Below are 26713 nucleotides of genomic sequence, written 5' to 3' on the forward strand. Positions count from 1 at the left end.
GGACTTGAACCCGATTGAACATCTCTGGAAATACCTCAAAATAGCTGTTTCAGCGACACTCCCCATTCAACCTCACAGAGCTTGAGAGGATCTGCAGAGAAGAATGGGAGAAACTTCCCAAATACAAGTGTGCCAAGCTTGTAGCGTCATACCCAAGAATACTTGAGGCTGTAATCGCTTCAACAAAGTACTGAGTAAAGGGCCTGAATACTTATGTATTTGTGATATCTCAGTTTTGTATTTTCTAAAAATAAATTTGGAAACATTTCTAAAAACCTGTTTTTGCTTTGTAATGGGGTATTGTGTGTAGCTTAATGAGGGATTTAATTATTTATTTTTTAGCATAAGGCAGTAACGAAACAAAATGTGGAAAAAGTCAAGAGGGTCTGAATACTTTCTGAATACATTGTGTATATAGAAACTGTTTAGTACCACAAAATACATTAAATAAATAAAATCCTGATTTTTTATCTCTCAGATATAGAACTGACACATCAGAACAAACTTCTTTTTAGATTTTTTTTTCTGTTTTTCCATGTAGTGAATTTGTTATTCAATATGTTTGTATGGGCTAAAAGCAGTGTTAGGCCAAATAACATTTTTATTAAAAAAATTTAGACTTCAAGGGGTATGAAAATTCTAACTCGAATAGCAAAATGACCATTGATATGACCTTCTTAAAACAATTCCATATAGCTTAATAGAACCCCCACCCCCACCCTCCGGCTTAGACTATAATGGGTTTAGGACCAGTTCAACTTAGTTAATGCAGTTAGTCATTAGTTATCTAACGCCAACTCTTTCTTTCCTTGTAGGATCACCTTCTGCTCCCTGCGACCAACCACAGCAAAGGGAGAAGGCCAAAGATGTCCTTGGTGTTACCAGCTATTAATGTGAATGGTAAGGACTAGTAACCGATGGGAACTGAGCAATAGCAAGCCAAAAATAACCATTTGACTTTAAACTCTAAGGAAGTTTATTGATGTAAGTTTTGGAGAAGAGCTTTCAGGTAATCAGAAGCCACAGCCAATTTACATCTCCACCTTCCTTCTGTGTATAAACAGACCACCTGCGCTCACTATACACTATAGTAATCAGTTTAGTTACAGCTTGAACAAATGACTGTTTTTGTGATGGCTGAATGCTCACTTTTTCTTTTCGTCTTGAAAGCTTTCCTCTATATTTACTTCCTATTGTATTAGTGACAGAAATAGCTTTCAGGTGTAAACTAAGCTATTTATATTTTTTTTATTTTTTTTGCCTCTCCAGTAGCAGGGGAGGGTTAAGCTTTCGAGAAGAGCTTGTCTGGGGGAGCCAGATAAACGGTTTTAAAATACGAGTTGGCTTATATTACATATGTAGGATCTTCATTTTACCACTTTCTCATGGCAGGATAATTAGTCTGCAGTAGCAGGAAATGTGAATTATTATGTGGATTCTAATTCATGAAAATTGTCGTAGGGTTGATACATGGATTGTTAGGGCAAATCAAATCAGAAATTTGGAAATTACAAATTTTAGAAGCCCTTTTAAACCTTGAATGCAGTTACAGTTGCAGGTACAGTTGAAGTCGGATGCAGGCACAGTTGAAGTCGGGAGTTTACATACACCTTAGCCAAGTACATTTAAACTCAGTTTTTCACAATTCCTAACATTTAATCCAAGTTAACTCCCTGTTTTAGGTCAATTAGGATCACCACTTTATTTTAATAATGTGAAATGTCAGAATAATAGTAGTGAATGATTTATTTCAGCTTTAATTTCTTTCATCACATTCCCAGTGGGTCAGAAGTTTACATACATCCAATTAGTATTTGGTAGCATTGCCTTTAAATGGTTTAACTTGGGGCAAATGTTTTGGGTAGTTTGGTGGTGTTCTTCGGCTTGCAAGCGTACCCCTTTTTCCTCCAAACATAACGATGGTCATTATGGCCAAACAGTTCTATTTTTGTTTCATCAGACCAGAAGACATTTCTCCAAAAAGTACAATCTTTGTCCCCATGTGTAGTTGAAAACTGTAGTCTGGCTTTTTTATGGAGGTTTTGGAGCAGTGGCTTCTTCCTTGCTGAATTGCCTTCAGGTTGTGTTGATGTAGGACTCGTTTTACTGTGGATATAGATACTTTTGTACCTGTTTCCTCCAGCATCTTCACAAGGTCCTTTGCTGTTCTGGGATTGATTTGCACTTTTTGCACCAAAGTACGTTCATCTCTAGGAGACAGAACGTGTCTCCTTCCTGAGCGGTATGACCGCTGCGTGGTCACATGGTGTTTATACTTGCGTACTATTGTTTGTACAGATGAACCTGTTACCTTCAGGCGTTTGGAAATTGCTCCCAAGGGTGAACCAGACTTGTGGAGCTCTACATTTTTTTGGAAATTGGAAATTGAAATACATCCACAGATAAACCTCCAATTGACTCAAATGATGTCAATTAGCCTATCAGAAGCTTCTAAAGCCATGATGACATCAATTTCTAGAATTCTCCAAGCTGTTTCTAAAGGCACAGTCAACTTAGTGTATGTAATCTTCGGACCCACTGCAATTGTGATACAGTGAATTCTAAGTGAAATTATCTGTCTTAACAATTATTGGAACAATTACTTGTGTCATGCACAAAGTAGATGTCCTAACCGACTTGCCAAAACTATAGTTTGTTAACAAGAAATGTGTGGAGTGGTTGAAACACTTAGTTTGGGGTAATTAAAACTAGTTCATGTAAACCTCTGACTTCAAGTGTATGTATTTTAAGCTAGTAAGTATTTCCATACTATGTACTATAATTAGCATTTAACTGTTTAAAAAAAAGGGTAGATGAAGTGTGAAAATTCCAGATTACAAAGCAACCACTGCACTTGATTCTCATAGCGTCTGAGGTTTCAGAGGTACCGTTTCTCATAAAGGCTCTATGCTCAGCACTAAATGCTGTGAGACCACCATGCTTTGGAGTTGTTATCATGGTTCATTCACCAATACTGTCTTTTCAAAGCTCAGTCGATACAGACAAGCGCCTCCGGCCAAAGGAAAACCTCCCTCCCTGGACACCTCTGGGGATCGGATGCCTTCAGTGCAGGAGCCTCACCATTATGGCCTTGAGCCAGGCCCCTGTAAACATACTTTAGTGGGTCCCAGAGGCCCGCCAGTACAGAACATTGCAGAGGCTGCTTTAACCCTCCTCACACTGTTAATGGTCCTGAAACATTCCAAGACCTGTTTCCTGAGTCTTATGGATCAAGTTTGTTATGCAAACATGCATCATCCTACAAAACCTAACTTTATGCTGACTGCTTGTTGATAGCAGTTTTGCTTTCTCTGAATCCAGACATATAAATCTGAAGTTTGGCATGTTTTTGTAGGGAAAGATTCATCATTAACTTCTTTGTTTAAGGTCTAGGCCATTAGCTCCCACAACATTAGCCAGCATGTTTTGGATCTGCTATTATGCAATATCTAGATTAGATCTTTAGAGTGATTATGAGGAGAAGAGGGAGTGGGATAGAGGCGTTGGTGGAATACAATGCAGTCCTGTCATGGGAATGCTTTTGGTTTATTTCTTTATCTCTGTTTCTCTTGCTCACAGTCTGTTTTCTTTTGTTACCACAGTCTCGGTTTCTTTTGTTACCACAGTCTCGGTTTCTTTTGTTACCACAGTCTCGGTTTCTTTTGTTACCACCGACTCGGTTTCTTTTGTTACCACAGTCTCGGTTTCTTTTGTTACCACAGTCTCGGTTTCTTTTGTTACCACAGTCTCGGTTTCTTTTGTTACCACCGTCTCGGTTTCTTTTGTTACCACCGTCTCGGTTTCTTTTGTTACCACCGTCTCGGTTTCTTTTGTTACCACAGTCTCGGTTTCTTTTGTTACCACCGTCTCGGTTTCTTTTGTTACCACCGTCTCGGTTTCTTTTGTTACCACCGTTTTCTTTTGTTACCACCGTCTCGGTTTCTTTTGTTACCACCGTCTCGGTTTCTTTTGTTACCACCGACTCGGTTTCTTTTGTTACCACCGTCTCGGTTTCTTTTGTTACCACAGTCTCGGTTTCTTTTGTTACCACAGTCTCGGTTTCTTTTGTTACCACCGTCTCGGTTTCTTTTGTTACCACCGACTCGGTTTCTTTTGTTACCACCGTCTCGGTTTCTTTTGTTACCACAGTCTCGGTTTCTTTTGTTACCACAGTCTCGGTTTCTTTTGTTACCACCGTCTCGGTTTCTTTTGTTACCACAGTCTCGGTTTCTTTTGTTACCACCGTCTCGGTTTCTTTTGTTACCACAGTCTCGGTTTCTTTTGTTACCACAGTCTCGGTTTCTTTTGTTACCACCGTCTCGGTTTCTTTTGTTACCACAGTCTCGGTTTCTTTTGTTACCACCGTCTCGGTTTCTTTTGTTACCACAGTCTCGGTTTCTTTTGTTACCACAGTCTCGGTTTCTTTTACCACAGTTACCACCGTCTCGGTTTCTTTTGTTACCACAGTCTCGGTTTCTTTTGTTACCACAGTCTCGGTTTCTTTTGTTACCACAGTCTCGGTTTCTTTTGTTACCACCGTCTCGGTTTCTTTTGTTACCACAGTCTCGGTTTCTTTTGTTACCACAGTCTCGGTTTCTTTTGTTACCACAGTCTGGTTTCTTTTGTTACCACAGTCTCGGTTTCTTTTGTTACCACCGTCTCGGTTTCTTTTGTTACCACCGTCTCGGTTTCTTTTGTTACCACAGTCTCGGTTTCTTTTGTTACCACCGTCTCGGTTTCTTTTGTTACCACAGTCTCGGTTTCTTTTGTTACCACCGTTTTCTTTTGTTACCACCGTCTCGGTTTCTTTTGTTACCACCGTCTTTCTTTTTTACCACCGTCTTTTGTTACCACAGTCTCGGTTTCTTTTGTTACCACCGTCTCGGTTTCTTTTGTTACCACCGTCTGGTTTCTTTTGTTACCACAGTCTCGGTTTCTTTTGTTACCACCGTCTCGGTTTCTTTTGTTACCACCGTCTCGGTTTCTTTTGTTACCACCGTCTCGGTTTCTTTTGTTACCACCGTTTTTCTTTTGTTACCACCGTCTCGGTTTCTTTTGTTACCACCGTCTCGGTTTCTTTTGTTACCACAGTCTGTTTTCTTTTGTTACCACAGTCTCGGTTTCTTTTGTTACCACAGTCTGGTTTCTTTTGTTACCCACCGACTCGGTTTCTTTTGTTACCACCGTCTCGGTTTCTTTTGTTACCACAGTCTCGGTTTCTTTTGTTACCACAGTCTCGGTTTCTTTTGTTACCACCGTCTCGGTTTCTTTTGTTACCACCGTCTCGGTTTCTTTTGTTACCACACCGTCTCGGTTTCTTTTGTTACCACAGTCTTTTCTTTTGTTACCACAGTCTCGGTTTCTTTTGTTACCACAGTCTCGGTTTCTTTTGTTACCACCGTCTCGGTTTCTTTTGTTACCACAGTCTCGGTTTCTTTTGTTACCACAGTCTCGGTTTCTTTTGTTACCACAGTCTCGGTTTCTTTTGTTACCACAGTCTCGGTTTCTTTTGTTACCACAGTCTCGGTTTCTTTTGTTACCACCGACTCGGTTTCTTTTGTTACCACCGTCTCGGTTTCTTTTGTTACCACAGTCTCGGTTTCTTTTGTTACCACAGTCTCGGTTTCTTTTGTTACCACAGTCTCGGTTTCTTTTGTTACCACCGTTTTCTTTTGTTACCACCGACTCGGTTTCTTTTGTTACCACCGACTCGGTTTCTTTTGTTACCACAGTCTCGGTTTCTTTTGTTACCACAGTCTCGGTTTCTTTTGTTACCACCGTCTCGGTTTCTTTTGTTACCACCGACTCGGTTTCTTTTGTTACCACAGTCTCGGTTTCTTTTGTTACCACAGTCTCGGTTTCTTTTGTTACCACCGACTCGGTTTCTTTTGTTTTCAGTTTTTTTTTGCGGTGCAGAAGTGGATGCCAGAGAGGAATTTGTTTGATGTGCTTATGGCTTTGTTGAAAGGATATGCTATGCTTATTACATATCATTAGATAATATCCTTGGAGAGGCACAGTGGTGGCTGCATATAATTGCCAGGTGATTGTAACGGTAGGTTGTAATTTTCCCCAGCCACAGAGTGTGGTTGTTGAGAAAGACATATTCTTGCCATAAATAGCTTCCATCTGTAGAAATCAGTTTGATATTCCTCACTACTTGAATAGAAGATTTACCATAGTTTTGTCCTCAGAATCACTCTTCTGGGCTACAACATACGGTGCAAGAATGCCAAGTGGCCTTTTGGGTAACTGTCATAACCAATTGGCCTCAGTTGAAGGCTGCATGGTATGTGGAGGGTAATTGAGTATTTTCATCTCATGATTTGAAATAAGCCATTTCACTGTGTTGTCTTGACAGACCAACATATTTTCTCATGTTCACATAGTTTAATTTATGGTTGGTCTGACGCAAATAGTTCCACCATTTTGGAATTAGCTATGCTCAGGTAAGTGCTGTGCCATTTGGAATAAGGTATGGTCTGTATGAATACACAAGTGTTCCATTTGGAATTAGCTATGAAATAAGCTGTGTGTCTGCCAAACAACTCAACACCTTCAAGTTCCAAGCCTTCACTGTAATCTCGAGACAATGCAAGTGTACACCTGGCAGCTAAAACTCAGATTCCTTGCACAGATATACGGGCGGATTCAGCTCTCAAAAAAAAAAACAGTAACAAAAGTGTTAAATAGAATTTATCTTTAGTGGGTAATATTTTTGAATAGTATATCTACAGTAGTGTATTCAGGTACTATGGGCTTATCATATTAGTTTTCATCAAACATACAGTAGAAACACACATACTTTGAACGTCCATGTGATCACAAAATGTGATCGGTTGCATAACCCTTTCAATTTAATTTCCATATGCATTAATCACCTTTAGATCCAGAGCCTGATCCCTACATGTGCCAATAAATTCCTCCCGCTGGCTAAGCCACATGGACCTGGCCTTTCTAGCCAGGCTGATGGCTTCAGACAGTGTTCTTCCTGGAGCTGGTGTTCAGCCTCCAGCCGTCCTGCAGGCTCCTCAGCCACCTGGCACCAGACAGGGTCTCTGGGAGAAGGCAGTGAACCAAATAATGACTTGCATTTGGGCTCTAGAGCGCTAAGAGGACGGACTTTGGGATTGAATCCTCACAGAGAGACACTAGAAGGGGATCCCCTCGATCCTCATTGGATGTCTTGACCCAAGATGACTGAATATCATTTAGATTTTAACCATATTTTTGTTACTTATTGTATTTCATTACAGACTCTGTCATCAAGGATGACAAATTTGAGGTGATGATGCAGATTGACTGTGAGGTCATGGACACCAAGATCCTCCACATCAAAACCTCCAGCATCCCAGAGTTCCTACGTGCCAACACCACTGACTTCCAGGCTGCAGCATCGGTTGGTGTTCTATCAGACTCTGCCTGAACTTCACTTCAACCGGAATACCTGCCAATCTGAAAGCCTAGAATTTAGCCAACATTTTGATATATTGATAAACTGTGACAATAAATGTAGCTCTGTTGTATCCTCTCTGGAAATGTTCTGCATCAATTTCGCACATCCTCTTATCTTCCACATTTCACAAGTCCTTGTACCTCCGATGTTACAAATCTATCAAGACTTATAAAGAAGTTGTCCAGCAACTGTTTGCCTCCATATTGCTTGGTTTAGAGCATCTGGTTTATGTTAAATTGACAGGCTGCCAATGCAGGCATCTAGGTCACTTGTTAGAATAAATATGGGACTTAATGTTGAACCCTTTGTAACCCCTTCAAAAAATTCCTTCACCGTCTTGACCCTACAGCCATTGCGCTCTTTTAATTAAGCCATCATTTTACCAAATGTAACCTAATACCTTTATACAAAACAGTAATTGATTCTGGACCCTATTGATGGAACCAAGCCACGTTAACAAGATCCTTTTCACATATATTAAAGTTGTTAATAGACATATCTCGTGGAGTTATGATTCTTACTTTTTGTGAAGCCATGTTGAGTGAACAAAATGACTTACTAAAATCCCAAACAATGTAAGCAATACATTTACATTTTTGTCATTTAGTAGATGTTCTTGTCCAGATCAATGTACAGTTTGTGCATTCATCTTAAGATAGCTAGGTGGGACAACCACATATCAGAGACATAGTAAGTATGCTTTCCTCAAAGTAGTTATCAGGAAAGTCAGAGCTAGAAAGGGGTGGGGGGTCAAGTGCAAGTGTGGTTCAGTTGAATGATTATTATTTTTGTGTAGTAGCAGTATCACACAAACATGATGTAAGGTATGATGTGGCCATTATTTTCAGAAAAGTGTACATTTTGGGTGTAAAAATGAATTTGTTTTGTTTGAGTTGCTTAATGGTTTGTCATGGTTTTCAGAGTTTTTCAGAAATAAAACCATGGACAGTAACATGTTCTAATACTGATGACTAGTGTGTGTCAGCATTCATGTTTGAAGGCATTTATTTTATTAAAAGCTTCATTTTAAATTACAGTATACACAACATACACTTTTCAAACTTCTAACAAGCAGTAAGAAATAACCGTGTCTTACTTCGCTGAATGATCTGCTGCCATTTGGGCAGTTAAATGGTGACCATTAAATATAAAAATACAATAACATGTGTTGGGACAAAATGGGAGACATTTTGAGAAATAAAACACAAACAGAGCAACAGAGATTATAAAGTGCAAAACACAATGGCCCTGTAGACTGATCTACAATCCACTAAGACATCAAATGTACACTACCGTTCAAAAGTTTGAGAACACCTACTCATTCAAGGGTTTTGCTTTATTTTTTTTATTTTTTCACATAGTGAAGACAAAACTATGAAATAAGACCTATAGTAACCAAACAAATCAAAATATATTTTATATTTGAGATTCTTCAAATAGCCACCCGTTGCCTTTGACAGCTTTGCACACTCTTGGCATTCTCTCAAGCAGCTTCATGAGGTAGTCAACTGGAAAGCATTTCAATTAACAGGTGTGCTTTGTTAAAAGTTAATTTGTGGAATTTCTTTCCTTCTTAATGTGTTTGAGCCAATCAGTCACAAAAACCATCAAGCGATATAAAACTGGCTCTCACGAGGACCACCACAGGAAAGGAATAACCAGTTACCTCTGCCTGCAGAGGATAAGTTCATTAGAGTTACCAGCCTCTGAAATTGCAGCCCAAATAAATGCACAGACACATCTCAACATCAACTGTTCAGAGTAGACTGTGTGAATCAGACCTTCATGATTGAATGGCTGCAAAGAAACCACTAAAGGACACCAATAAAAGAAGAGACTTGCTTGGGCCAAGAAACACGAGGAATAGACATTAGATCGCTGGAAATTTGTCCTTTGGCCTGGAGTCCAAATTAGAGATTTTTGGTTCCAACCGCTGTGTCTTTGTGAGACGCGGTGTGGGTGAACGGATGATCTCCACATGTGTATTTCCCACCGTGAAGCATGGAGGAGGAGGTGTTATGGTGTGAGGATGCTTTGCTGGTGACACTGTCTGGGATTTATTTAGAATTCAAGGCACACTTAACCAGCATGGCTAACACAGCATTCTGCAGCGATACGCCATCCCATCTGGTTTGGACTTACTGGGACTATCATTTGTTTTTCAACAGGACAATGACCCAACACACCTCCAGGCTGTGTAAGGGCTATTTGACCAAGAAGGAGAGTGATGGAGTGCTGCATCAGATGACCTGGCCTCCACAATCCCCCGACCTCAACCAAATTTAGATGGTTTACGATGAGTCGGACTGCAAAGTCTAGGAAAAGCAGCCAACAAGTGCTCAGCATATGTGGAATCTCCTTTAAGACTGTTGGAAAAGCATTCCAGGTGAAGCTGGTTAAAATAGAGTGTGCAAAGCTGTCATCCAGGCAAAGGGTGGCTAATTGAAGAATCTCAAATAAAAAAATGTATTTTGATTTGTTTAACACTTTTTTGGTTACTACATGATTCCATATGTGTTATTTCATAGTTTTGATGTCTTCACTATTATTCTACAATGTAGAAAATAGTACAAATGAAGAAAAACCCTTGAATGAGTAGGTGTTCTTAAACCTTTGAATGGTAGTGTATATATTTAGGATCTTTAATACAAAAAAGTGCTCGTCCCTTTATTATATGGATCACTACTCGTCTGCTTTTTAATATGCAAATATAACATTGTAGGTCACCTGGTGACCGTTGTCCCATGCGTACAGCTTTTTGTCCTTGGGGTTGTAGTCGATTTGCGTCGTGTATGTGTAGTTGTTTGTGAAAGGTATTCTGGGGATCATTTGGGTGTGTGTGTGCGTATCGAAGGCGTAGGATATATTGGCGTGGGTGCGCTCATAGTTGTCCACCGCATACAGGACACCACAAATGACAAAGGAGTTTCCGTAGAAGTGTCTCCTCAGGCCCGTTCTGAACGTACTCTGGAGGCTGAGGTCGGTCGGGTTCACACGGCTTAGGATGATTACTTCCTGATGGAAGCCCTCCTCATCCAGAGCAGGGTACACTAACCACAGGCCGCTCTCATCCACCGCAAAGTCGATATCCGAGTGTCCTCGCCACCTCCAGGAGGCGTCCTCCTCCTCTAACACTGCGTCGTGCAGCGTCGTCCAGGCCGCCACGTAGAGCAGATGCAGGTCAAACTTGATGATGTCACGGGAGAAGGCGCGGTTGTAATAGAAAGCTCCGTTGTACACCACGTGGCCTGTGCCGATCCAGTTGTACGGTAGCTTGTAGGAATTGGTGAAGTGTCCTGACAGGAAACAGACCAGAGAAATAATAAAGTATTCAATACTGAGCAGCACACATTGCACAAATCAAATGACACCATTACATGAATATATTGCCATGTCTGTCTCGTAATCATGGCACCTAGAACCAAAGCAGTTACTTGGCTTTGAGACTATTCTATTGTGAAAATACCTTGTTTGAAGTTGTCCATGTCATGGAATTCCAGTAGGTGGTTACCGTAGTAGTAGTTGGTGACATATATGACATTTCCGTTGCCTTTTGGGTCCTTCATCCAGGCCCCTTCCTTCCGGCCGTAGGTGTTATGGGTCACTGGGTCCGAGATGGAGGCCAGAGTGTCTTTGCACATGCCTGTAAGTAAAAATACAGAGATAAAAGTAATCTGTACTCCCCTCAGGTATTTAACGATCAAACAAATAACACTATTTCCCTCCCAAAAAGATCAATGTAGTGTATAATACAAATCATGCCTTTTTCAGCATCAAATTTGAATTTTACTTTGGAAAATAAAAAATCTGATCAACCAAAGATATTTTTTACCAGGGACTTTTGGGATCGCCGAGGGGACCTCTGAGGGGCCCTCTGTCCAGCTGATGTGATGCTTGGGTTTGGGTGCACCCGTCACCTTGCTGGGTGGGGCTGTGGTGCTGTTGACCTGTCGCACCGCACCGGTTCGAGACGTGGTCAAAACAGACAAGGTTTCAGGTTTCCTAGTGGCCACTGGTTGAGTGGTGCTTGCGCTTGTCGCAACCATTGTAGTAGTGGTGGTTGGAATGGTTGTGGTCGGGATGAAGACAGTGGTTGATGGTGTCTCGGTAGCTCTAGGGGCAGATGTGGTGGGATTCCCTTGGGGACTAGGGGCTGTTTTGGAGGCACGGGTGGCCTGGTTGTCTGGGTTCCACTTCCTGTCTTGCGATGTTGGTGTCGGGGTGCCTGCTACAGGTCTGGGCTGGGTGGGTCTCAGGAGCTGGTCATCGATGAGCATGTCCATGGAACCATCACCGCTCAGGGCTTCGTCTGCTGCTGGTGAATGAGCATCACAAGCATCATCTACAGTACACCAATATACTCAAGAAGCCTCTCCAATCTCATATTAAACCCCAGAACAAAACATGTCTATAGGCACAGACCCAATATAGAGACCCCCAAAAAGAAGCCATCGACAGCACTAAAATCCATGGGAAGATGTGCTGTATGTTCTGAACTGGATAGACCACTGCTATGTTAGTTGTTCTAGTATATGTCCAGTATTTTAATGGACTTACTGAGCTCCTCAGCTGCTCCATCGTCCACCGTGTTGGCCTTGTAGAAAGTCACTCCTCTGATGACCATGCCGTTGAGTCCCACCTTGCCTTTCATGGGCCTCTGGGGCTCCTCCCTGTTTTGCTGCTGGCTCCTCTTCAGCATGGGCCTGGTGGTCCCCTGGCCCTTGGCCCCAATGTAGCGCTCCTCATACTTCTTCTATAGGAGGATCCAATCACAAAGGCCCAAATGTTACCATTGTGTTATCGTAAAGCTTTTAGTGAGACAACTGTACTACATATTATACCTGTTGATTTTTAGTTACAATAAGTTCTTAGCAGCTATTTGTCGCATGGCAGTAAAGTTTTCTGTTTCTGATTTTAAATTGTAATACTAGGCTACAGAAACAAATGCTATGGTTTTGAACATATTGTTTTTCTGAAAATGTATGCAGTTGAGGTTCAAAGTAAGAAAGTAATTTATTGTCAAATATTCTGAAGTCTGAAGAAAATTCATTGTTTTCTGAGACATCTGGAAACTGTTGTACCAAAAAGCAGACTGGTTTTGATCCTGCCACACTGTAATAAAGACAGCGCCAGGCTACTGGCTACCTTAATGTCTTGCCAACGTTTCCACTACAAGTCCAAAGAGACTGACTGCCTTGGTTAGCATAGACTTTGTGTGTGTATGTGTGTGCGTCTTACCTCTGTGCTAGCATCCTTCTGCAGGGACGGCTGCAACTCAGTCAGACCTTTTCTCTTTTCCATCCACTGCTGGGCTCTTCTCTCCTCTCTCTCCTTCTCTCTCTCCTTTTCCTCACTAGAGGGGCTCCTCATACTCACTTTATCCTTCTCCGTGTGGTTACAAGAAAAGGTCTGGACACCCACAGAGACAAAGCAAAATGGTGAGAAGCCAGTACCATGACCATAGACTCTAAGGCAGGGCTCATCGACTAGATGCAACCGGGGGCAGATTCTTTTCTTGAGCAGATGGTCGGGGGGCTGGAACATCATTACAAATAACCTGTAGACTGCAAATTGACCACAGGGAGCACCAACAGCTATAATATTTGACTAAAACATAATAATTTCAAACCTTGCTTACATTTGTATACGATCAAATATATCTCGCTATCATGTGTGTGAATAATTTGGAACAGATTTCCAAAATGAAAATCACTTGGAGCTGATTTTTTGGTGTTTTTACATTCTTTTATGCCCTTCCCACCCAAATATAATCACCCTCAGGCCAGCAGTTAGGGAACCCTGCTGTAAGCTATGCAAGCTATGACTGCCCATTCTGAAATGCCTATGAGTGTCAGATAACAAACCTTTTCTATATTGTCAACCCGGTTGAGGAGTTTGGTTGTAACTGAGTGCAACTTTAATAGATCCATCCCGTAAAACGCTCCCTCTAGTAACTCCATTACTGTTGAGAGCTGTAAGAGAAAGAGATCAGAATCATTGCAGTACATTTTAGATAACGTACATGTACATGTCGTGCTCCTGTCTCACGCTGTTTTCAACCACATGTTTTCAATCACAGATGTGGACATTTTCATTCAGATCAAATAAAGTTTGAGGAAAAATTCCATTGCAAAGGGACCTGGCTAACTCCTTGTTTTACAAAGTCTATGGGTTATTTTATGATGGACCAGTGTAGTGTTTTTTGTCCTAAGAGGTAGGCGCTTATGTTTTTACCTTGATGTCATCTTTCCCCGCCTCCTGCAGCTTCTTGAACCTGTATTCTCCCTCGCAGGGATTCAGAGCAGAGGGTGGGGCTATACAGGCACACTTTTTACAACTGGGCCCCGATTGGGTCTCCACTGTGTAAAAGTCTTCGGCCTTAGCGACGCCCTCCTCTATCCGCCGGCAGGCACTTCTGCTCAGCGGTCTGACAACACATTTACAGCGACAGTCAGAGCCTTCCGACAGCGTTTTCACTTTGTCATAATCTCCCAGCAGCTATAATTGAGAAGAGATGGGTAGAGCATGGGTAGTCCACCAATTTAGGAGCACACCATTTCACAATTGTCACAGACACAAGGCATTGACACATGCATTGGGTCAGTTCAGTGGAGGCTGGTGGAAGGAGATGTAGGAGGACAGCCTAGTGGTTAGAGCATTGGGTCAGTAACCGAAATGTTGCTGGATCGAATCCCTGAGCTGACAAGGTAAAAATCTGTCGTTCTGCCTCTGAGCAAGGCAGTTAACCCACTGTTTCCTGGGCGCTGTGGATGTTGATTAAGGAAGCCCCTGCACCTCTCTGATTCAGAGGTTAAAGCTGAAGACACATTTCAGTTCGAGGCATTAAGTTACCTAGTCAGACGAGGTATCCCATTTTCCATGGAATGGAATAAATGGAACTGAGTCAAACATGTTGGTTTGATAAATTCTCTTTGTTCCAGTCCCAATCCAGCCACGACAATGAGCCCGTCCTCATATAGCTCCTCCCACCAGCCTCCTCGGGTGCAGTTACTTATAGGATGGATCAACATAGAATATTAATGAGCATGTATACATTTATCACTACATAGGAAAAACTACCATCTCATCTCTCTGATACCAAATATTTTATGCACATTGCACATTGAAATCGACTAATGTAGAAAATGTAGCAAAAAAATACTGCTTTTTAACTCTTTATATGGGTATGAAAAATATTTTTGTCTTACGAACATATTTCACATTTAGGAGAACATTTTAAAACTAAAGTAACTATAATACTAAAATGACAACGCTCGGCGTGCATGCGTAAGTACGCATGATAAGTGCTCAATGTAATAGGTAAACTTTTCCAAGGACAAGATTCATAGACCATGAAGTGTCAATTATTAATATCCTAAACTAAACGAAATTAAAATGCTTGGGGAAATTACATTATTCTTCCTCTGAGTTATTCTCATTAACTGTCGCACTTGCCTTTAGATAGGTATGGGCTGTGCGTAAAATTAGGCTATCTAATCAATCCTGTTACAAATACCGAGGAAGGTCGTAAATACCTGAGTTAAAACGTTCTCCTGGTTGTCCATCTCATCATCTAGCAGTGGTCCGTCGGTCTGTTCTAGTTCCTCTTTTATTCCATTATCCATTACGTCGCTGAATGCAACTTGTGCCCAAGTGAGAGCGACCGCAAACCAAAACAAGAGCAATATCTGCAACCTAGACACCATCTCCTAAACCAGGTGCACAATTGATAAATTGCTAATCAAAAAATGATGTATTTGAAACTCTCTGCAGCGAATAAAAAAAATAATAAAGTCGTTTAAAATATTCAAATGTTGTAATAAGGAATATTCAAATGTTATAATAAGATGTCCATGATAAAATACCAAAAAATGTGATCTCGCAATGGAAGTTAATCCGAGATGTATTTAGAGTCCTGAAAATGATTGTGTTGCCCTCGCTGTAAGTGATAGGTATGACCCCTGTTGATGGTTGGAGGTGAATGAACAGACAGGCAAGTGAACGTTCTAATGGCTGGTTATGGATAGGTGGGACGGACTTTATCATTATTGGATACAGGGTGCAGTCTGTCTCACAGAATGTTACAAGAGATTAAACAATAGTTTTCAAACATAATATTTGGTCATTAATGTTCTTACTTCTTAACTGTATAGTTGTATAAATGCCTCTTCTGGCCATTGGTAAATGTTTGCTATAGAATTCCTGACTACTAGGGTATTATTATAGGTGATATTATTTGATGGACTGCAGAATGAAGCTCATAAATCTGACACAATTTTAGAATAGGCTATTTGTGGTTGAAATAATGAGAAAACGTGAGCCCCAGATTTACCCGATAGCGCCATCTAGGGGATTATTTCTGTCATCGTCTGTTTATGTGATGGACATTAATTCTCCCACCATTTCAGCAACGTGGGAATCAAGATACATGAATATTATCCGTTATATATTATTTAGAGTGAACAGCCATGATACATAGTGTATTTCATAATAATGTGCATTTCCCTCACAGAGTGGATCCTGTCATAACTGTTCAGCAGTTATTTACTGGTATACTGGTCTTGATACACAGGCCACAGGTCTTGCAATTGTTCCTTAGATCAGTAGGTGGACTATAAGTGAACTTTTCCAATGCAGAATATTGTACTCAAATGCCTAAAGTATGAACACAAATGCCTAAAGTATGAACACAAATGCCAATATTGTATGTTTTACTTACAACTTACTTTTGATTATCTTGTTTGGGGCTAATGAACTTGTTTCCCAAATATAACGTCTGGGGGCCAGAAACAGTCATACATGTATTTTCAAGTAATTTAATCTCACCTTTGCTCCAACTTAGACACTTTATTCTGTGTTTGGTAGGTAGTTCTGAAAGGTTCTCTTAAAGAGAGAATAGAAAGTTTCAACAGCCTGTGCTCTTATTAACACAAGTCACTCAAACCAGTGACAATAACCTCCTCACCCTCTGAAGGATAGTTCTCCTAGTTGAGTAATACTTGATTAATAATTCCCTGAGCTGTGGAATATGTACAGTGGGGCAAAAAAAAATATTTAGTCAGCCACCAATCGTGCAAGTTCTCCCACTTAAAAAGATGAGAGAGGCCTGTAATTTGCATCATAGGTACACTTCAACTATGACAGACAAAATGAGAAAAAAAATTCCAGAAAATCATATTGTAGGATTTTTAATTAATTTAATTGCAAATTATGGTGGAAAATAAGTATTTGGTTACATACAAACAAGCAAGATTTCTGGCTCTCACAGACCTGTAACTTCTTCTTTAAGAGGCTCCTGTGTCCTCCACTCGTTACCTGTATTAATGGCACCTGTTTGAACTTGTTATCAGTATAAAAGACACCTGTCCACAACCTCAAACAGTCACACTCCAAACTCCACTATGGCCAAGACCAAAGAGCTGTCATAGGACACCAGAAATAAAATTGTAGACCTGCACCAGGCTGGGAAGACTGAATCTGCAATAGGTAAGCAGCTTGGTTTGAAGAAATCAACTGTAGGAGCAATTATTAGGAAATGGAAGACATACAAGACCACGGATAATCTCCCTCGATCTGGGGCTCCACGCAAGATCTCACACCGTGGGGTCAAAATGATCACAAGAACGGTGAGCTAAAATCCCAGAACCACACGTGGGGACCTAGTGAATGACCTGCAGAGAGCTGGGACCAAAGTAACAAAGCCTACCATCAGTAACACACTACGCCGCCAGGGACTCAAATCCTGCAGTGCCAGACGTGTCCCCCTGTTTAAGCCAGTACATGTCCAGGCCCGTCTGAAGTTTGCTAGAGAGCATTTGGATGATCCAGAAGAAGATTGGGAGAATATATGGTATGGTCAGATGAAACCAAAATATAACTTTTTGGTAAAAACTCAACTCGTCATGTTTGGAGGACAAAGAATACTGAGTTGCATCCAAAGAACACCATACCTACTGTGAAGCATGGGGGTGGAAACATCATGCTTTGGGGCTGTTTTTCTGCAAAGGGACCAGGACGACTGATCCGTGTAAAGGAAAGACTGAATGGGGCCATGTATAGTGAGATTTTGAGTGAAAACCTCCTTCCATCAGCAAGGGCATTGAAGATGAAACGTGGCTGGGTCTTTCAGCATGACAATGATCCCAAACACACCGCCCGGGCAACGAAGGAGTGGCTTTGTAAGAAGCATTTCGAGGTCCTGGAGTGGCCTAGCCAGTCTCCAGATCTCAACCCCATAGAAAATCTTTGGATGGAGTTGAAAGTCCGTGTTGCCTAGCAACAGCCCCAAAACATCACTGCTCTAGAGGAGATCTGCATGGAGGAATGGGCCAAAATACCAGAAACAGTGTGTGAAAACCTTGTGAAGACTTACAGAAAACGTTTGACCTCTGTAATTGCCAACAAAGGGTATATATATATATATAGGTATATAGATAAACTTTTGTTATTGACCAAATACTTATTTTCCACCATAATTTGCTAATAAATTCATAAAAAATCCTACAATGTGATTTTCTGGATTTTATTTTTTCATTTTGTCTGTCATCATTGAAGTGTACCTATGACGAAAATTGCAGGCCTCTCTCATCTTTTTAAGTGGGAAAACTTGCACAATTGGTGGCTGACTAAATACTTTTTGCCCCACTGTATATGCCAGTGTTTATGTAAGGGTAAGAGGTGCAGATCCGTTTAGCTTGGCATCCCTCATTCAAAGCTGTTAGGACAACAGTCTATTGTGTAGGTACAGAGCCCTCCAGCAGTAGCAGTATGTGGTAGCTCGGGAGGTTGAAGTTGTTGCTTTGACAGAAACCTACAACTATGCCACAGCCGCTAGAGGTCCTCTTTAATGGGTACAATGTGTGAGTGATATCACAGATCCTTTTTGTTTAAAAAATACCTGCAATAGTATTACAACATGTCAGGGAGTGCAGCTACTAATCTCAGTGATAATATTTTATTTTGTCGTTGGGGTTGAAGAAAAGTAGAAAATGTAATTGTGTATTAGTCAGCGTTGGAGGTCAGAGTTGTTTGTTGGGTATAAGGTCTCACTGATTTACTTATTTTCCTTTTAGAAATAATAAAAAATTTATGTTATGGTCAGCATGGTCAAACACTTGGTTGGTTTAGGACTGTTTTCCATTTGATACAGTTTCCTTTCCTCCCCAAAGAACTTTGAAGGTGAAAGATTCATTTTTAAGTATTCCATATGATGTGTTCAGTGAACCACAAAGATAGTGAATTCCTAAAAGAGGGACTCTGACAGCAACGTTATTTTGGGTGAAACGTCTGAACATGCCTCTTCAGTCAAACCTTTATATTCACAGTAACACAAGAACAAGATTGCATTATCCAAGGTGACATACTATTGTCTGGTTGGAGTTCAGATGGGTTGGTGCAACCGACCACAGGAAATATATTCAGCAGGTTACCGGACTGGGAAATCTCCTGCAATCTGTTCATTAAAGAGACCCCATCAAAGTCCTCCATAAATATTACATTCATTGGCCTCTATGTAAGATCTTCTGTTGGGGAGCAGGAAATGTTTTGTAGTAACAAGAACTACTACAAAACATACACCTCCCCCTGGGCTTTGGCCTTCGTTTACTCCCTCCTTTTACATCGCTCCATATGGAACAGCTTATACACATTGATGGAAACATGGAGACATTTGGCCAGAAAACCAAGTGAAACAGCTACAGGCTTTATTTCCAGTTGTTGGGGCTGGATTTGACTTCCATAAGCGTATTTAATAGAATATACAGGTTTCATAGATTTTCGGCTTTAAGTGGAACAGTTGTTGGAGTCTGTAACCTTGTTTCCCGGGGAAGACAAAAGCAACATCCTTCCAGCACTGAGAGAATGAATTGCAAGCTTGGGATTGTGTAAATCAATAAAATAATGTTAACAGTATGAAACTAAATCAACTTTACGCCGGCGTATTTATTCCAACTTACTTTCTAGCAGCATGGGAGGAAGGATATTTCAACAAGCTTTCACAGTCTTACTGCAGAATTAGACGTTCATCCACGTTCTCCAAACGTCACATTTTGAAGTTGCTCCTGCTCTGTATCATTCCATATTTCTCCAATGAAAACCAGTGTTTACGACTGGGATTGAACACACAACCTTCTGATCCACCACCACCCACATCCACATCCACATCCACAATGCCCTAGCAAAACTCATGCCCACTTGATAGCAATATCGCTCACTGTTGCCCCTAGTGGCTGGTTTGGAAGGCATTACCCGAGGTTGTCAGGACACGGATAGACGTCCAATTTCAACATCAATCTTGAACAACCTGGCTGGATATTTTTGCCTTAGCTGTGGAACTCTAATCACTTTTGATAGATTGGGGCTCATATTAGAAATGTTGGTTTTGTACAGTAAAGCCTATGCATTGTTCACTCACAGCCAAGACCATTGTGTCTGTGTTTAAAGGATTTGTGAGATATTCCTTTCTTGAAGACCAGGACAAAGAGGTTATGCTCTCAAGGAAAGTCAGTCAATGTTATGCATAAGCAGGACATGAGATTTTAGTGAAATTACCCCACCTCCCCTTCTGTTACATCATAATACCATAGTTCTTGTTACATCATAATACCATAGGTCTTGTTACATCATAATACCATAGGTCTTGTTACATCATAATACCATAGGTCTTGTTACATCATAATACCATAGGTCTTGTTACATCATAATACCATAGGTCTTGTCTTTCCCCTTTTAATACTATAAATAATTGCTTCTCTTACACCCTGTAAAAGCTCACTCACTCACTGACTCCCGCACGCACGCACGCACGCACACACACACACGCACGCACGTACACACACACACACACACACACACACACACACACACACACACACACACACACACACACACACACACACACACACAGGAGAAGAGAACTACTCCTCTACCCCTGCAGGCAGTCACTATTGAAAGAGCCAAACGTAGGTTTTAGAGTACAAGGTTCTGCAAGTCTACAATGTATAGCAAAGCCGGCTTTACCAACCCTCCTTTTCCTCCAGGCCTGCAGGTTGTAAAGCCATTAAAAAGCATCTAGGATTTTCTTACCAATAGGCCTCTTAGTGCAACCCTCCCTTTGAAACTGTGGTTAAGGTTGGGGGGGGGGGGGGCGCGAGCGCATGATTCTGTATTATTCTTATTCACAGCGCTGTCTTGCTATTCTGAACCTTTGAGAGAGCATCCACCAGCAACTTTAAGGTAAATCGCATACTTTTCATTCATAAAAGTTATTTATAATCTTAATCCGTCGTGTGCAGAAAGCAGTGCGCTTCAAACATCGTTGTTCTCAAATGTCTAGTGTGCATGTATCCCGGTACTTGTCTGCAACTAAAGCCTTCGGATGGCAAGAGGATACTCTGTTTCTAGACTACTAACCCATGCTTGCCCGCAACAGTTTCAATCTATTTGGGACTGTATTAGCCAAATTTAGGTTTTGCGCCTTCTCCCCCCCACTCCGTTTTATGCCCAAATACTTTTTCTGGACTCTTTATGCTTCAATATCAAAGCCCCAGCTGGAGTCTACATGTGTGCCTGGAAATGTCATAAGCAGTTGAAGTGGCTGCATATTATTAGAGAACTTCGTAGTCTACTGGACCAAAACTAATGAGGCTGGGCGGGAGACATGGATACCGTACAGAGTTCTACTTTAGTTCTAAATGAAGGAAGGCAGTCTGTAGACGTCTGACATGGGACGATGCTCTAATGCGTTAACAAAACAGTCTAGGCTAGTCTACATCTAACCAACATCAGGGGAACCGTTATAAAACAGCTTCTGGAAAAAAAAGTTAGTTGAACATTTCCCCAACTTTTTTTTACAGACATACATGCGTCAAAACAGCTGTTTAGTGACATATGGTTTTCCAATTCCAAGGGTTAATTTCTATTAATGACATACTCAAGCCTCTTGAATCATCTACATGGCCTCCACCTGACCAGCATCAGACCTGCTCAACTCCGGTGACTTTGAAGTGAAACTGACCAATGTCCAACTGGCAACATGGTCTCAGAGAGAATAATCAAGCATGGCAATATAACACAACCTGTGGTGCCCAGCCCCCTGCCCTAGCAGACAGCACGGAGGCTGGTATGCTGTACCCCGCAAAACTCTGAGTAACTGGCAAACGTGCCCTGATAACCACACAACAACAGAACGTCAGAACACAAGCACACAAAACTGTCCAAGCATGTCGCTACAGATGAAGTAATTTATAATACATCTTGGAGTACGTATAGTATTATAATCTTTATTTGAGACCAGGTTGCTTGGTACATCCTAACAACAAAGAAGAAATATAGCTGTAAGCAGCCATGCCGGGGGTCAAGCTATGGTCCCACAGCACCACCATTAGGACACATCGCCCTAGGACGAGCTACTTCTGAACACCTTACCATGACCATGTCAAACCACAGTGCTGTCTCATCCATGGCAATGATGTTGCTCTCCTTTATCTTCTTTTGCCCTATCTTTTTTTGGTACTCACTGTAGGTCACTCATTAACAATTCATTTAGACCCATCGTTTATTTGAAACAGCCGTTTATTTGGTGAATTATGTGCTGATGCTCGGCTTTAAAAGGGACAGGCAGCAATAGCATCTATGGATGCACATCTTTAAACTCAACATTTTCCAAGAGTCTCGCTAAAACAACACAGCCCCTATAAGCCAATGAGCTGCATAAATGTTTTTTCTTGTCCATCAGCGCTAACATGCGGCCAAACTCAACCGTTCTCTACAGGTTAGTTAGAATCACATCCCCGAGCATGTGTGTGAAATGTAACCACAGTGAGTCAAACAGATCAAGGGATATGAATACGTTCCTGTAACAGTGCCACCGTGTGGTCGATCTGAATGTGCTTCCATATGTTGATTCTTGACAGTGTTTGGAACATGGTAATCAAGTTTTATTACAATACGAATGTCTCTGTCTGAATTATATGCATTTATGTGCCAGGTCACGTCCACTTGAGTGTTTATTGGACAGTATCGGACATATTTTTCGACATACTAGTCTGTAAGAACATACATTGAAAGACCTTGGTCCATTGATGCCATGTATCAAGTTTCGTGCAGACCGATTATTTGGTGCTAGAGAAATAGTGTTTTATGTGTTTTTCACAAAATTCTAAATAGCAGAAAATCCATCATGCTGGACCTTATGGATCCTTGAGGCAACTTTGTTCCTTGTGAGGAGAGGATCATATGTACTGAATTTAATGACTAGGTCACACGGGGTAAGGGGCCTGACCTTTCAAAGTTTGCATTTTCAATTGTGTGTTATAGCGCCACCACGTGGCCATTGGCATGGCATTGCATGAGAGGGTGTGGCCCTTGCTGCTTTACCAACATGCAAGTTTGCACCCTCCTAAGCCTTACCATCTCACGGGAATTATATATATATATATATATATATATATTATATATTTTTTTTTCACCAAATCATCGGCAGGGAAATTATCATGAATTGCTACAAATACAAAAGGGTTTTACACAGCTTCACTACTTGAACCCGTAATTATGGGGAGAATTTACGTTGGTGGTTAGGTGAACTAACGAAGAAGGTTAGGATAATTTACGTGAGAGGATCCAAGAACTAAAACGACATTGGTCAGGTAAATTTATATAGCAGGTTAGGTGAATTGGGTTAAGTTTAGAATAAGTTTTACGGGAAGGGTTTGCTAATATGCTACTCGAACACACAACCTTTGGATTGTTAGACAGTTGCCTTTTACGCTGTAACGCTCAATGAGTGAATGGGTGTGGAGTCAGGCGCAGAGAGCAAAGGATGCGGGAAAAAACACGCTTTCATGTCCAAAAATCACAGGAACAAAATAGTATACCCAACACAGGTGTAGCTATAAAACAAAATAGTACCCTATTAGTACCCTGTCTAAACCCACAGGGCACAGACGTCAATTCAACATCTATTCCACATTGGTTCAAAGTAATTTAATTGAAATGATGTGGTTCAGAGTGGGAAGTAACTAGACCATTGGTAGGTATCAATTGTCCTTGATATGGCTGGGCAACAATCGTCCTTGATATGGCTGGGCAACAATCGTCCTTGATATGGCTGGGCAACAATCGTCCTTGATATGGCTGGGCAACAATCGTCCTTGATATGGCTGGGCAACAATCGTCCTTGATATGGCTGGGCAACAATCGTCCTTGATATGGCTGGGCAACAATCGTCCTTGATATGGCTGGGCAACAATTGTCCTTGATATGGCTGGGCAACAATTGTCCTTGATATGGCTGGGCAACAATCATCCTTGATATGGCTGGGCAACAATTGTCCTTGATATGGCTGGGCAACAATTGTCCTTGATATGGCTGGGCAACAATCGTCCTTGATATGGCTGGGCAACAATTGTCCCCACTGCTGGTCGCCACCACCTCCAAAAAGGTAGTGATTTGGAACTTCCGGGAGGCTCCGGATTTGATAGCCGTGTGCATTAAAACCTGAAAAGTGGGGCCTGCACATTCTTGTTTGGACATGCATCACTCTAGTACCCTAGTTGAGTTACAGAATTGTCAGACTTTTGGGGTTTCTACCCATGTTTGTGATTTCAACAAAATAATTTATTTCATACCTCTTCTTGTGTTCAAAGATGTAAAATGAGTTTGTCTTAAAATCTATATGACTATCATATACAGTTGAAGTTGGAGGTTTACATACACCTTAGCCAAATACATTTAAACACAATTCCTGACATTTAATCCGCGTAAAAATGCCCTGTCATAGGTCAGGTAGGATCACCACTTTATTTTAAGAATGTGAAATGTCAGATTGAATAGTAGAGACAAATATTTATTTCAGCTTTTATTTCTTTCATCACATTCCCAGTGGGTCAGAAGTTTACATACATTCAATTAGTATTTGGTAGCATTGCCTTTAAATTGTTTAACTTGGGTCAAATGTTTCAGGCAGCCTTCCACAAGCTTCCCACAATAAGTTGGGTGAATTTTGGCCCATTCCACCTGACAGAGCTGGTGTAACTGAGTCAGGTTTGTAGGCCTCCTTGCTCGCACACGATTTTTCAGTTATGCCCACACATTTTCTATAGGATTGAGGTCAGGGCTTAGTGATGGCCACTCCAATACCCTGACTTTGTTGTCCTTAAGCCATTTTGCCACAACTTTGTAAGTATGCTTGGGGTCCTTGCCCATTTGGAAGACCCATTTGCGACCAAGCTTTAACTTCTTGACTGATGTCTTGAGATGTTGTTTCAAAATATCCACATAATTTCCCTCACTCATGATGCCATCTATTTTTTAAGTTCCAGCACCAGTCCCTCCTGCAGTTTTGGAGTAGTGGCTTCTTCCTTGCTGAGCAGCCTTTCAGGTTGTGTCGATATAGGACTCGTTTTACTGTGGATATAGATATTTTTGTACCTGTTTCCTCCAGCATCTTAACAAGGTCCTTTGCTGTTGTTCTGTGATTGATTTGCACTTTTCGCACCAAAGTACGTTTATCTTTAGGAGACAGAACGCGTCTCTTTCCTGAGCGGTATGACGGCTGCGTGGTCCCATTGTAATGGCCGTTGTTGGTGGAAGAAGGTGAGGACCAATGCGCAGCGTGGTAAGTGTCCAACGATTGACAGCTGCCTCTGATGAGATCCATACCAGGCCAAACACAGAAATAACAAATCATAGAAAAACAAACATAGACAACCCACCCGACTCACACCCTGACCATACTAAAACAAAGACATAACAAACGAACTAAGGTCAGAACGTGACACCCATGGTGTTTATTACTGTACTATTGTTTGTACAGATGAATGTGGTACCTTCAGGCGTTTGGAAATTGCTCCCAATGATGAACCATTGGGGGGGGGGGGGGTGCTACATGCACAGGACACAAATTCATATAATTTAATAGTTTGCTCGCATCCACCTGTGTGCTGCCACTCAAAAAGAAGAACGAACGTTTTAAAAAGGTACGCTAATACAAAGAATTGATCACCATGATCATAACATTTAGACAAAAAGTAACAATGCATTTAGTATGGAAAAATGGAAAAGAAACAAAAGAAAAAATAAGTGAGGCTCCACCCCATTCCCCTGACCACACCCATTCAACATGTCTCCCTCCAACCACAAATCTTCTGCCCCCGCACCCTTTAACCATGTTTTCCACTCCTTCCCACCCCACCTAGCAACTTGGGTTGGAACGAGGGTTGCTTGTCAGTCCCCCTCATCCCACATCAACCCCCCCACCTCTAAAAAAACCTTTCATTCCTTCTCAGTGGGCCTAAAAAGAAAAGAAAATATATATTTTTTTAAATAGGTACGTGAAGTATATATACAGTGCCTTGCGAAAGTATTCGGCCCCCTTGAACTTTGCAACCTTTTGCCACATTTCAGGCTTCAAACATAAATATATAAAACTGTATTTTGTTGTGAAGAATAAACAACAAGTGGGACACAATCATGAAGTGGAACAACATTTATTGGATATTTCAAACTTTTTTAACAAATCAAAAACTGAAAAATTGGGCGTGCAAAATTATTCAGCCCCTTTACTTTCAGTGCAGCAAACTCTCTCCAGAAGTTCAGGGAGGATCTCTGAATGATCCAATGTTGACCTAAATGACTAATGATGATAAATACAATCCACCTGTGTGTAATCAAGTCTCCGTATAAATGCACCTGCACTGTGATAGTCTCAAAGGTTCGTTGAAAGCGCAGAGAGCATCATGAAGAACAAGGAACACACCAGGCAGGTCCGAGATACTGTTGTGAAGAAGTTTAAAGCCGGATTTGGATACAAAAAGATTTCCCAAGCTTTAAACATCCCAAGGAGCACTGTGCAAGCGATAATATTGAAATGGAAGGAGTATCAGACCACTGCAAATCTACCAAGACCTGGCCGTCCCTCTAAACTTTCAGCTCATACAAGGAGAAGACTGATCAGAGATGCAGCCAAGAGGCCCATGATCACTCTGGATGAACTGCAGAGATCTACAGCTGAGGTGGGAGACTCTGTCCATAGGACAACAATCAGTTGTATATTGCACAGATCTGGCCTTTATGGAAGAGTGGCAAGAAGAAAGCCATTTCTTAAAGATATCCATAAAAAGTGTTTAAAGTTTGCCACACACCACCTGGGAGACACACCAAACATGTGGAAGAAGGTGCTCTGGTCAGATGAAACCAAAATTTAACTTTTTGGCAACAATGCAAAACGTTATGTTTGGTGTAAAAGCAACACAGCTCATC

General features: G+C 41.3%; 2 protein-coding genes across 9 annotated transcripts in view; one reads left to right on the plus strand and one right to left on the minus strand.

Moving 5' to 3' along the window:
• The window catches only part of LOC135558570 (cyclic AMP-dependent transcription factor ATF-6 alpha-like), a 50015-nt gene extending 41588 nt beyond the window's left edge, over positions 1-8427 (plus strand). For all 7 annotated transcript variants that reach the window (XM_064992460.1, XM_064992462.1, XM_064992464.1 and 4 more), the window contains 2 exons: positions 816-900; positions 7257-8427. In XM_064992460.1, coding sequence (XP_064848532.1) covers positions 816-900; positions 7257-7426 — 255 coding nt within the window. In that variant the 3' untranslated portion in view covers positions 7427-8427. The remainder of the gene's footprint in view (positions 1-815; positions 901-7256) is intronic.
• Positions 8428-8443: 16 nt separating this feature from the next.
• LOC135558569 (olfactomedin-like protein 2B) lies at positions 8444-15454 on the minus strand. 2 transcript variants are annotated; one of them, XM_064992459.1, is made up of 8 exons: positions 14992-15454; positions 13691-13954; positions 13321-13428; positions 12695-12865; positions 12014-12209; positions 11289-11768; positions 10923-11099; positions 8444-10752 (listed from the first exon to the last, which is right to left on the minus strand). In XM_064992459.1, exons 1-8 carry the CDS (start codon positions 15160-15162, stop codon positions 10154-10156), a joined length of 2166 nt encoding a protein of 721 aa, XP_064848531.1. In that variant the 5' UTR covers positions 15163-15454; the 3' UTR covers positions 8444-10153. The 2 variants fall into 2 exon arrangements, with proteins under 2 accessions (XP_064848531.1, XP_064848530.1); XM_064992458.1 differs by having other exon boundaries at positions 11289-11771.
• Between the last annotated feature and the right edge of the window lie 11259 nt (positions 15455-26713).

This window comes from Oncorhynchus masou, chromosome 17, assembly GCF_036934945.1.
Source record: "Oncorhynchus masou masou isolate Uvic2021 chromosome 17, UVic_Omas_1.1, whole genome shotgun sequence".
Lineage (NCBI taxonomy): Eukaryota > Metazoa > Chordata > Actinopteri > Salmoniformes > Salmonidae > Oncorhynchus > Oncorhynchus masou.

Bases quoted from the DNA above. Each gene is read 5' to 3' on its own strand.
- LOC135558569 (XM_064992458.1), bottom strand. From the start codon at position 15,162: ATGGTGTCTAGGTTGCAGATATTGCTCTTGTTTTGGTTTGCGGTCGCT. The intron at 13,429-13,690 runs GTAAAAACATAA...TTTCTCTTACAG, and splicing joins CGGGGAAAGATGACATCAAG to CTCTCAACAGTAATGGAGTT. The intron at 11,772-12,013 runs GTAAGTCCATTA...CTCATTCACCAG, and splicing joins TGGAGCAGCTGAGGAGCTCA to CAGCAGACGAAGCCCTGAGC.